This window comes from Gasterosteus aculeatus, chromosome 18 (assembly GCF_964276395.1).
Source record: "Gasterosteus aculeatus chromosome 18, fGasAcu3.hap1.1, whole genome shotgun sequence".
Lineage (NCBI taxonomy): Eukaryota > Metazoa > Chordata > Actinopteri > Perciformes > Gasterosteidae > Gasterosteus > Gasterosteus aculeatus.
Genome location: NC_135706.1, coordinates 16,635,071 through 16,647,604, shown reverse-complemented (window position 1 = coordinate 16,647,604; position 12,534 = coordinate 16,635,071). Strand labels below are relative to the sequence as shown.

Here is a 12,534-nt window from a genome sequence, read left to right as displayed (position 1 = left end):
AGACCTGCTCTGGGATCAGGTTGATGGTGACTGTGAATGGTTGTTTATTAATGGATCATCAGTGTTTGTATGTTCATCAACGTGTTAAATGAGACGACAAACAAAAACCCTAAACAATAATAACAACATCAACAATCATAATAAAAACCATAAGTATCATCATAACACAAACGTTATTATTAATAATTCCAAAGTTGTATTCACATTTGATGAGGAGCAGGAGGAAGAGGAGCAAGAGGAAGAGGAGGAGTCTTTTCTTCATCTTGGAACAAACAGTGTGAGTCTTTCTGCTCGAGGCGTCTTCACCTCTGAGGGTTACAGGCCGACTCGCTAATAGGCAGCAACACAAAACCCCAGCAGGCCGAGGGGGGGGGGGGCGGGAGGGAGGGAGGGGGGGGGGGCAGATGCCAGACTCGGCAGATGGGTCTGATGAATCCTGAAAAGGAGGAATGGGACCCGGGAAGTTGCCAAGCGGCCGCCTGTAATTATCGCCACGCCTTCGGGTTCATTGTCATTAGAGTGGCGGTTGGGTCGAGCGACAGCTGTGGCAGATGGCGAGCGCCCTGAGAGAGAGAGGGGGGGGGGGAGGGTCCCTATGGTTTCCTCTTTATTAGTGGGAGTTTTTAAGATTTTCCCTCTTTGGAAATACATGATTCACTGACTGAACAAAGGCCGATAAACTTTAGGAATACAAACGTTATAGAAACGGTTTCATGAGTAAATATGAAAAAAAACATCCATAAGAAGATTGTTGACAATGTTGTTGTTCATCAGAATCAGAACCTTCTATTGCAAATAGACAAACATGTAATGTTCAAAAATAATGTGTAAGGATGGAGGAGCAGAGGATGGAGAAGATAAGGATGGAGGATGGAGAAGCTAAGGTTGGAGGAGCAGAGGATGGAGAAGATAAAGATGGAGGAGCAGTGGATGGAGAAGATAAGGATGGAGGATGGAGAAGATAAGGATGGAGGATGGAGAAGATAAGGATGGAGGATGGAGAAGCTAAGGTTGGAGGAGCAGAGGATAGAGAAGCTAAAGATGGAGGAGCAGAGGATAGAGAAGCTAAAGATGGAGGATGGAGGAGCAGAGGATAGAGAAGCTAAAGATGGAGGATGGAGGAGCAGAGGATGGAGAAGCTAAAGATGGAGGATGGAGGAGCAGAGGATGGAGAAGCTAAAGATGGAGGATGGAGGAGCAGAGGATAGAGAAGCTAAAGATGGAGGAGCAGAGGATAGAGAAGCTAAAGATGGAGGATGGAGGAGCAGAGGATGCAGAAGCTAAAGATGGAGGAGCAGAGGATAGAGAAGCTAAAGATGGAGGAGCAGAGGATGGAGAAGCTAAAGATGGAGGATGGAGGAGCAGAGGATGGAGAAGCTAAGATGGAGGAGCAGAGGATGGAGAAGCTAAAGATGGAGGAGCAGAGGATGTGGCCCTGTAAAAGTGCACCATCATTCTCTTTGTGTGCCTCAGGAAGAACATCCTCTGCTGAGCCTTCTTGGTGATGGAGCTGACGTGGAGCTCCCACTTGAGGTCCTGGGTGATGGTGGAGGCCAGGAAGGACTGTGGAGCCCTTCCTGTGCTGTGTGATGTAAGTTGTTCCCCGGGTCACCAGGTGGTCCGTCTTCCACCTGTAGGCGGACGAGCCCCCACCAGAGGTGAGTCCAGTGAGGATATGTAACACTAACACACTGCATGTGTGTGAGTCTATTGTGCTACGAAACTTCCTCGTCCTCCTCATCCTTCTCATCTTCAGAATAAACCAAGTACAAAAGTAGAAATTGAATCTTTATTTTTAATTTTAGAATCAGAATTACAGAATTTCCTTCTTTCTTCTGTTTATTCTTGTTGAGGATTCCAATAATTCAAATATTGAATAGAATATTAACCATACAAGGGAAATTATACATAAATATACTGCACAAATATTTAAATAAGGTGCATTCATTTTATTCTTTGGCATAATTTAATTTACTGTTGAAATGCTTTCCACACAACTTCATGAAGTTTCTTATTTTTTCTTCAGACTGAATCGTTTAAAACACTCAACTGGGAGTGTGTTTGAACGGTGACGCTGTGGGGACCGTCTTCACTCAAGGTCCCCACAACGTCATTTTAGGTTGTAATAAGTCCTTGTGAAAGGATTGTGAGTGAATTTAATTTGATATTCCCTAAAGAGAAACACAACTCTGAGTGTGCGTGTGTGTGATTGTGTGTTTGTGTGTTGGGTTCCATACTGCTCGGAGTCAAAGGTCAATGTGATATTATAATTTATAACGGAGGGGGGCTTTGTGTGGCTGTTCAATAAAAACAAGGAACAAAAAGTGACGTTTAATAGATGTGAGTCTGTAGATGAAGGTTTAAATAACTGTTATAAGTATCCATTGCGTTGCAGTGATGTCTTTGGAGGGACTTCTAGCTGGTAGAACGCTGTAGTTGACATGCTAAAGCTAGTCAGCTAATGCTAGCTAGCTATCAGTCAGCTGGTTTTGAAGAAATGCCGCCCCCCTGTGTGGGGTTTACAGAGCCTTTGACCCCCCAATGGCGTCTTTCTGTTGCCTTACAACCTGGAACTAAAATGGATTTTTTGTGGGTTTGTATCATTTGATTTACACAACATGCCCACCACTTTGAAGATGCATGAATATGTTTTATTGTGAAACAAACCCAATACTTGAGCGTGCATAACTATTCCCCCCCCCAAAGTCTCCTTTCTCTTACGTATCTATGAGCTTCACACATTTAGTCGTTCTTCAAGGCAAAACTGCTCCAGCTCCTTCAAGTTGGATGCTTTGTGCCAGAAAGGGTGTTTTCCTTGATGGCCAAAAAGCTCGACTTCAGTCTCATCTGACCAGAGAACCTTCTTCCATGCGTCTGGGGAGTCTCCCACATGCCTTTTGGTATCACCAAAGGTTTGTTGATTTTCTTCTTTAAGCAACGGCCTTTTCTGGAGACTCTTCCGTAAAGCCCAGATCTGTGGAGCGTTCGGCTTAAGGTCGTCCTACGGACAGGAACTCCAATCTCCGCTGGAGCTTTGCAGCTCCTTCAGGGTCACCTTTGGTCTCATATATGTATGTGTATATATATATATATATATATATATATATATATATATATATATATATATATATATATTGGTAATTGGTTGCACCAGATCTTATTTAGAGGCTTAATAGGAAAGGGGGTGAATACATATGCACGCACCACTTTTCCGTTATTTATTTTTTAAACAAGTTATTTTTTTCATGTCCGTTACATGAAATCCAAATCAAAATTTTAATTCAGCGTTGTAAGGCAACAAAATAGGAAAAACGCCAAGGGGGGTCAATACTTTTGCAAGGCTCTGTATATTTCTGTTGATATGCTAATTCACCACAATAGCATTTCACGCAGTTTGTCAAAGAGAATAGTTAGAACTCTTTATTCATCTTGTGTTTTCAAAGGCACAACTTGTCTCCAAACCATTAGTCTCCAAACCAGTTAAATCATCTGAATTAATAGGAATATGTTTCTATACATTGAAAATATTTCAAGGAATGAAGAAATACAAATTACAAAATGTTCAACTAACAGAGATGTTTCCTCCTGCTGTGTCATTAGTTCAGTGGTTGTTTTAACCCAAACGTTTTTCATCAATCGCAGAAAGGGGAAAACTAAAACCAGGTAAAAACAAAAGAGAGCAGGCAGATATCAACCGGATGGGGGGCGGCACAGAGGTCCTGGGTCCTTTAACCCGATTACAGGGGCCGGCGGGCTGCTGACAAACAGAAGAGGTGGTTCCGTGAGGAGCAGTGATGAAGCAGCTGCAGCTCAATGAGGAGACATTTGCATGAGAAAGAGAAAGAAAACCCACCGGACAGCTGAGCGAACACGACGGGCCGAAATGAGCCATTTCCACCTTTATCTTCCTCAATCATTGAATGCATTCGTGGTTTTATCACTTATTTCTAATATCTTGTGTTCAAGCTCAATGTAATGTGATGTGATGTAATGTGATGTAATGTGATGTAATGTAATGTGATGTAATGTGATGAAATGTAATGTGATGTAATGTGATGTGATGTAATGTAATGTGATGTAATGTGATGTGATGGGATGTGATGTAATGTAATGTAATGTGATGTGATGTGATGTAATGTGATGTAATGTAATGTAATGTGATGTGATGTGATGTGATGTGATGTAATGTAATGTGATGTAATGTAATGTAATGTAATGTAATGTAATGTAATGTAATGTGATGGGATGTGATGTAATGTGATGTGATGTGATGTAATGTGATGTGATGTGATGTGATGTAATGTAATGTAATGTAATGTGCTGTAATGTAATGTGATGTAATGTGATGTGATGTGATGTAATGTGATGTGATGTAACACGCTACTTGTTTTGTGTCAACAAAACTAGTTCCTGGTTGTTATCATGGGATGGTCTGTGTTTAGTGCAGTTTTCAACCTGAAGGCTGTTGTTCATTTGAAATAGACCAAAGAGCAACATGGTGGAATATGGTCTCCGGTCTGCGCACCAACGTTGAAAATGGAGTTCGGGGTCCAGGTCTTAATGTTTGTCCCCAGATCATTATGTGTTCTTTAGAGGAGCAAAGTACAACATTCAGCATTAATATTTGTTAGCACATTAGCGTCTGTTAGCCTTTGTCCAATTGACCAACTGAGTTTTCTCTGCACAAAGCTGAATGTCATCTGCCTCACCATCCCCGATCGCCCGCCGACCTCCTGGTTCCAGGACCTCACGTCGCCACGGCAACCGGGTTCTCAACTCGGCAAACAGTGTTTCCACATCTTTGAGTCCCCTGAGGTTCAGGCATGATATGTAAATTAATAAAAGTTGTAAGAAATAAAGAAACTGATCGTCATCTAAATATCCAGAGTAATAATAATAATAATGATGCGAGGGTTAAATTTCAAGATTGACTTGAGAATAATAATTCCCGGAGAAAAAGTTCTCCCTTCATGAGATGGAACTGTAGTCCTATTAATGTTTGCTTATATATATATATATATACATATAGAAATGGTGCAGCTGTTTCACCGCAAACGTTCTTCTGCCAAACGGCTCTTGGAGGAGAGAAGGTACCAAGGTGGCGTTTGGTATGTCGGAGGGGCTCTGCTCGCCATTGTCACGTCGCTAAATGGGCGCGTTGCGAGACTCGCCCTGACGACCGCGCAGTATGGCGCCGAAGGGTTGGCCCCAAATCTCAATGTGATGAGATGAGATAATATAAGATGAGACGAGATGAGATAATCATCGCTAGTAATAACGACCATCAGACTGTACTTTTGTGTTTTATTTGTTAAATCCTCGCTGTGTGTTGGCGGCGTCACAGCTTGGAGGCCGGCCGCTCCTGATTGGCTAGCGGAGCAGCGGTGGGGGCCGTGGGTCGACCCCAGAGCCGGAGCCGGCTGACCCCTCCGTCAGGGCTGATGGTGAGACGGACGTGGGTGACGGGGTGGGTGGGGGCGAGCTGGGCCTCTCCATACAGATGTCTGTGGTGAGGACGGAGCTGCAGAGGGGGGAGGAGCTTAATGACACACCTTCATCACGTAATCATGTGTGTGTGTGTGTGTTATTTAAGTTACTGTGTAGTAGTGTGTGTGTGTGTTATTTGTGTGAGATCACGCGCACACACACGCACACTCACACACACACACGCACACAAACGCACACGCACACGCTTACCTTTTGAGGGGGTAGAAGGACCCCCCATGCCACTGAGCTCCACTTGGTGCCGACGCACTGAGCTTCCTCCTCAGGGGTCAAAGAACAAACATCAATCCTGCAGGAGTCCGGGAAGTTACCTGGTGGACACACACAGGTGAGCGTGTGAGTGTGTGTGAGTGTGTGTGTGTGTGTGTGTGTGTGTGTGGGGCGACCTCTGAAGTGGTTGGTGTCAATCTCGACCCTCCTGATGAGTCCCGGTGTGCCGAGGCGGAACACGGTCCACTCCCATCCGGGGACCTGCAGGATCCCTCTCTGGTCCACCTGCAGTCAGGGAGACATTTTTAAACTAACGAAACTTCAGGGAAGTTATCAGACTTCTAAAGTGGGAGCGTTCTGTAACTGGAGGTGATGTTGAGGTTGAAAGGGATGATGGACAGTGAGGACATTTGATACAGAGAGTTCATCCATTCATGATTCATGTGATGGTTATCGGTGTTCATGTCATTTGTTCGCTGTGTTTAAACCTTCAGGTATTTGGGGCGATCAAGTCTGCGGGCCGTCTCCCAGCCGTCGGCCATGTTGGCAGCGCGGCCAAGACCTGAAACGCAGCAGGCCAGTTTAACCAGTACACCAGTGTCTCTATTCACACCAGTTTTATTACCATTTTCCTAGTTTCCTAGTACAACAAGTATTACCAATTTCATCAGTGTTACCAGTACTTCCACACACAACACGTGAAGCTCAGTGACCAAATCCCATAATATCATGAATGAAAAAGAAAACATCAAGTGTTACCAACAGCAAACTAAAAAGGAAAGTTATTTATGTTGATTCAAACCAATCATGTTGCGTGGATGACCAAAGTGGGCGTCGCTGTAACCAAGGCAAACCCCTCCATTGGTCATGGCCACCAGGTCAACCTCCTGCTGGGTGGAGACAGAGGACCAGTCTCTCTGCCCAACACCGTACGCCCGCAATCTGGCTATCCCTCCATCTGACGAGGTACAGACACTGCAGTTTTATTCTTATCATTATTATTTTTGTTAGCATCGGTTAATTGTGAGCGTGTGTCGTACCTGGGTGCATGTTCAGGCGCAGGTGTGTGACTCTGTGCTTGAAGTTGACCTTGAAGTAGTTATGGCAGGAGTCTGAGTATCCAGGCTTCAGCTCCGACACACATACCAGCTCAGGCCACGCCTCCGAGCGCAGCTGTCAACCAAACCACGCATCAGCTGTCAATGGAATAATTGACAAAACGTCTAAAACTGACTCCAGAAGGGAAAGTAGAGCATCGTGTGACTCCAGAGTGGACCGTAGAGCATCGTGTGACTCTAGATTGGCCTGTAGAGCATCGTGTGACTCTAGAGTGACCTGTAGAGCATCTTGTGACTCTAGAGTGGACCGTAGAGCATCGTGTGGGAGAGCATCGTGTGACTCTAGATTGCCCTGTAGAGCATCGTGTGACTCTAGATTGGGCTGTAGAGCATCGTGTGACTCTAGTTTGGCCTGTAGAGCATCGTGTGACTCTAGATTGGCCTGTAGAGCATCTTGTGACTCTAGAGTGGACCGTAGAGCATCGTGTGGGAGAGCATCATGTGACTCTAGATTGGCCTGTAGAGCATCGTGTGACTCTAGATTGGCCTGTAGAGCATCATGTGACTCTAGATTGGGCTGTAGAGCATCGTGTGACTCTAGATTGGGCTGTAGAGCCTTGTGTGACTCTAGATTGGCCTGTAGAGCATCGTGTGACTCTAGAGTGGACCGTAGAGCATCGTGTGACTCTAGATTGGCCTGTAGAGCATCGTGTGACTCTAGATTGGGCTGTAGAGCATCGTGTGACTCTAGATTGGCCTGTAGAGCATCGTGTGACTCTAGAGTGGACCGTAGAGCATCGTGTGACTCTAGAGTGGACCGTAGAGCATCGTGTGACTCTAGATTGGCCTGTAGAGCATCGTGTGACTCTAGAGTGGCCTGTAGAGCATCGTGTGACTCTAGAGTGGACCGTAGAGCATCGTGTGACTCTAGAGTGGCCTGTAGAGCATCGTGTGACTCTAGAGTGGACCGTAGAGCATCGTGTGACTCTAGAGTGGCCTGTAGAGCATTGTGTGACTGGAGTGGAGGGCATCACATGAATTTAAAGAGGGCCCTAGAGCATCATGCAACTCTAGAGGGGAAAGTAGAGCATCACGTGACTCTGGAGGGGAACACAGAGGGTCATACATTGTGTTGATACGTCACACTCATCCTTTTTACCTCGGCGACAGCAGCCAGCTGAGCGTCGGAGGCGGCCATGCCAGTCCGGTCTCCCTCCAGGCTGAAGGAGGGAGGTTTGTCTGGTGAATAACGGATCAATGTATCAGATACACGATCAAAGACTCACACACTAGCTCTGCATCTTCCTTTAATCGTCTATCGCTGACCATCTTGTTACTTCTGTTTCCATGTCTTCATTCACTGTGCTTTGCTTCCTAGTGGACGCACACCATGTCACCCAGTGTAACACAAGACAAGGATCATCAGGTCTCTAATAGCGCACCTTTTAAAGTGCATAATCAACAACTCATTGTCTTCTGTGTGCACGTACCAATACAATTAGTCACAAAAAATTGTCAAAGAAGATTGTGGCGTTTCTTTGGTCCCAACATTTAAACTTCTGGAGAAGGTTTCCGGTAGCGTTCGTTATCGTTCCAGTTCCGTTAAGTTTAGGTGCTTTGTGGTAGTTTAGGAACTAAGGAGGATCTGAGGAGCTGGTACCCAGACAGCTGGCCTGCACAGAGACGCCGGGTGAGTGGTTTCCTGTGAAGAAGGACGTGTCCACATCAAGGCCCTGGATCTGCCCTGGTACTCCCAGCTCGACAATGCACCAGTCATGACCTCCAGGGAGAGTGAGAGAAGAGGTAACCTTAGACTCAGAGTACGATTGATATCAGTTCATTGGGGACAGATTCACTCCTAAATAAGCTGAAATTAATCTCATGATTCTTTTGTGACTCTAAAAGAAACTGTAATGAATGAATGCGTTAACGCATGTGTCCAGCCTTAGTAACACTTTTTAGACTGAGGATACAGTATTGTTCCACGTTACAGAAGTACTGGTGGGGTACTAACCCGCCGTCCTCCTCCTCCTCGTCTCCCATCCGTCCATCAACTTGCCAAACTCGTGGAAGGCCGAGGGGCTGAAGGTCGGCGTTTCTCTCTGGAGGAACATTAAAGGTCATCATGGGAGTATTCACAGAACTAATCACATTACATTATATTACATGTCATTTAGCGGACGCTTTTATCCAAAGCGACGTAAAATAAGTGCATTCAACCATAGGGTACAAACTCAGGAGAACAAGAAACAAGAAAGTGCAATTTCCTCAAATAAGCCAATTTACAATTTGCTATAGATGAGTGACGTTACAAGTACAATTTAAGTGCTACAGTTTGTTAGTCTTTAGTGGAGGTAGAGTCTGAAGAGGTGTGTCTTTAGTTGGCGGCGGAAGATGTGAAGGCTCTCTGCGGTCCTGATGTCTTCAGAGAGCTCGTTCCACCAGTAATCACCAACTACTACTGATGTGGATTCATCCGCCGCTGAGAATAGGACCCAACATGAATGCAACTTGAAAGCAGTCGCACCCGTTAGGTCCGCTGGAACAATCGTGAAGGGTTCAGGTGGACTTGGGACGGGCAGAGTGCCGAGAGCAAGATTTGATTGCAACTGATTTTTGTTGTTTATGCTGGAGAACTGAACAACCTTTAATGAAGAGGAGCTTGTCAAATAAACTGCTGTGGCTTTAACATTTGCAGCTGGAGTAAAACCTGAAGCCGGTACTTCAGAGTTGTACCTTCAGCAGGTTGGCAGCAGGAGCGAACCATTCGTCTGTAGCAAAAATAACCTGGAAGAGCAACAACACAACGCACTTTGTTTCAATAACAGCCAAGAAATTAATGTATGGACAGTTGGCCAACATTACCTACGCTAATCCATAGTTTGAAGGAATAGTTCCTCATCATCGGATGAAGGCTCTTTGGTCTTTCTTTGGCTCCACCATGACCAAAGTGTAAATGAAGTTCCAACTAGCACTACAATGAACATGCTGCTGATAGATGCATAGCCATGAACAGATGCATATCGGTGTCCTTTTTAGATATAAGTATATTCATGTTTGCGATGCATGTGGACACCCGTGGATTCAATCTCTTGATGTGTATATTATTAATATAAGATAAAACTGCATTGCCTCTATCACTCGCTCCAAACAACAAACTGAATATTAGAAAAAGTAAACTTATGGCTAAGGTCACCGATCAGTTCGTGCACCGAGTGAAACAATGACTCTGAATGTCTTTCCGTCTCGCTGACTCACCTTCCCACCGACCGCCTCACAGGCCAGATCGTTGGCCTGCAGGAAGTCCGGGTCTGCTGACGCCTCCGCTGCTGCTTTCCTCTCCGCCATCAGTCAGTCGAATGGAGTTCACAGAGAAATGTGAAGAGAAACGTTCAGCAGCCGCTGGAGGACAAAGTTCAGCAGCTGTTTATTGAGGCAGTTAAAGGCACTGACCTCATGTACCAGAGGCCAATGACTTCATGTACCAGAGGTACTGTCTTCATGTACCAGAGACCAATGGCTTCATGTACCAGAGGCCACTGTCTTCATGTACCAGAGACCAATGGCTTCATGTACCAGAGGCCACTGTCTTCATGTACCAGAGACCAATGGCTTCATGTACCAAAGGCCACTGTCTTTATGTACCAGAGGTACTGTCTTTATGTACCAGAGGTCACTGTCTTCATGTACCAGAGACCAATGGCTTCATGTACCAGAGGCCAATGACTTCATGTACCAGAGGCCACTGTCTTCATGTACCGGAGGTACTGTCTTCATGTACCAGAGACCAATGGCTTCATGTACTAAAGGCCACTGTCTTCATGTACCAGAGGTACTGTCTTCATGTACCAGAGGCCAATGACTTCATGTACCAGAGGTCACTGTCTTCATGTACCAGAGGCCACTGTCTTCATGTACCAGAGGCCACTGTCTTCATGTACCAGAGACCAATGGCTTCATGTACCAAAGGCCACTGTCCTCATGTACCAGAGGTACTGTCTTCATGTACCAGAGGACACTGTCTTCATGTACCAGAGGTACTGTCTTCATGTACCAGAGGCCACTGTCTTCATGTACCGGAGGTACTGTCTTCATGTACCAGAGACCAATGGCTTCATGTACCAAAGGCCACTGTCTTCATGTACCAGAGGTACTGTCTTCATGTACCAGAGGCCAATGACTTCATGTACCAGAGGCCACTGTCTTCATGTACGAGAGGCCACTGTCTTCATGTACCAGAGGTACTGTCTTCATGTACCAGAGGCCAATGACTTTATGTACCAGAGGTACTGTCTTCATGTACCAGAGGTCAATGACTTCATGTACCAGAGGCCACTGTCCTCATGTACCAGAGGTAGTGTCTTCATGTACCAGAGGCCAATGACTTCATGTACCAGAGGTACTGTCTTCATGTACCAGAGGTCAATGACTTCATGTACCAGAGGCCACTGTCTTCATGTACCAGAGGTACTGTCTTCATGTACCAGAGGCCACTGTCTTCATGTACCAGAGGTACTGTCTTCATGTACCAGAGGCCACTGTCTTCATGTACCAGAGGCCAATGACTTCACTGTCTTAATGTACCAGAGTCCAATGACTTCACTGTCTTCATGTACGAGAGGCCACTGTCTTCATGTACCAGAGGTACTGTCTTCATGTACCAGAGGCCAATGACTTTATGTACCAGAGGTACTGTCTTCATGTACCAGAGGTCAATGACTTCATGTACCAGAGGCCACTGTCTTCATGTACCAGAGGTAGTGTCTTCATGTACCAGAGGTACTGTCTTCATGTACCAGAGGTCAATGACTTCATGTACCAGAGGCCACTGTCTTCATGTACCAGAGGTAGTGTCTTCATGTACCAGAGGTACTGTCTTCATGTACCAGAGGCCAATGACTTCATGTACCAGAGGTACTGTCTTCATGTACCAGAGGTCAATGACTTCATGTACCAGAGGTACTGTCTTCATGTACCAGAGGCCACTGTCTTCATGTACCAGAGGCCAATGACTTCACTGTCTTAATGTACCAGAGTCCAATGACTTCACTGTCTTCGTGTACGAGAGGCCACTGTCTTCATGTACCAGAGGTACTGTCTTCATGTACCAGAGGCCAATGACTTTATGTACCAGAGGTACTGTCTTCATGTACCAGAGGTCAATGACTTCATGTACCAGAGGCCACTGTCTTCATGTACCAGAGGTAGTGTCTTCATGTACCAGAGGTACTGTCTTCATGTACCAGAGGCCAATGACTTCATGTACCAGAGGTACTGTCTTCATGTACCAGAGGTCAATGACTTCATGTACCAGAGGCCACTGTCTTCATGTACCAGAGGTAGTGTCTTCATGTACTAGAGGTACTGTCTTCACGTATCAGAGGCCAATGACTTCATGTATCAGATGTACTGTCTTCATGTACCAGAGGTACTGTCTTCATGTATCGGAGGTCAATGACTTAATGTACCAGAGGTACTGTCTTTGTGTACAAGAGGCCACTGTTTTCATGTACCAGAGGTACTGTCTTCATGTACCAGAGGTCAATGACTTCATGTACCAGAGGCCACTGTCTTCATGTACCAGAGGTAGTGTCTTCATGTACTAGAGGTACTGTCTTCACGTATCAGAGGCCAATGACTTCATGTATCAGATGTACTGTCTTCATGTACCAGAGGTACTGTCTTCATGTATCGGAGGTCAATGACTTAATGTACCAGAGGTACTGTCTTCGTGTACAAGAGGCCACTGTTTTCATGTACC

General features: G+C 45.5%; 1 protein-coding gene and 2 long non-coding RNA genes across 4 annotated transcripts; all 3 read right to left on the bottom strand.

The window, feature by feature from the left end:
* Window positions 1–3,407: 3,407 nt before the first annotated feature.
* On the bottom strand, window positions 3,408–4,072 carry LOC144389409 (uncharacterized). Its single transcript, XR_013453435.1, has 2 exons — window positions 3,854–4,072; window positions 3,408–3,754 (listed from the first exon to the last, which is right to left on the bottom strand). It is a non-coding gene; the product is annotated as an uncharacterized LOC144389409 (long non-coding RNA).
* A 1,218-nt stretch (window positions 4,073–5,290) lies between these two features.
* allc (allantoicase) lies at window positions 5,291–10,351 on the bottom strand. Of its 2 annotated transcripts, XM_040169427.2 has the most exons (11): window positions 10,032–10,351; window positions 9,510–9,560; window positions 8,788–8,875; window positions 8,434–8,553; window positions 7,933–8,012; window positions 6,756–6,888; window positions 6,518–6,673; window positions 6,204–6,277; window positions 5,892–6,000; window positions 5,698–5,816; window positions 5,291–5,521 (listed from the first exon to the last, which is right to left on the bottom strand). In XM_040169427.2, the coding sequence occupies exons 1-11, from the start codon at window positions 10,119–10,121 to the stop codon at window positions 5,339–5,341; spliced, it is 1,203 nt and encodes a 400-aa protein (XP_040025361.1). In that variant the 5' UTR covers window positions 10,122–10,351; the 3' UTR covers window positions 5,291–5,338. The 2 variants fall into 2 exon arrangements, with proteins under 2 accessions (XP_040025361.1, XP_040025362.1); XM_040169428.2 differs by lacking the exon at window positions 9,510–9,560 and having other exon boundaries at window positions 10,032–10,248.
* Window positions 8,064–8,381, bottom strand: LOC144389410 (uncharacterized). The gene is made up of 2 exons (XR_013453436.1): window positions 8,264–8,381; window positions 8,064–8,147 (listed from the first exon to the last, which is right to left on the bottom strand). It is a non-coding gene; the product is annotated as an uncharacterized LOC144389410 (long non-coding RNA).
* Window positions 10,352–12,534: the final 2,183 nt, after the last annotated feature.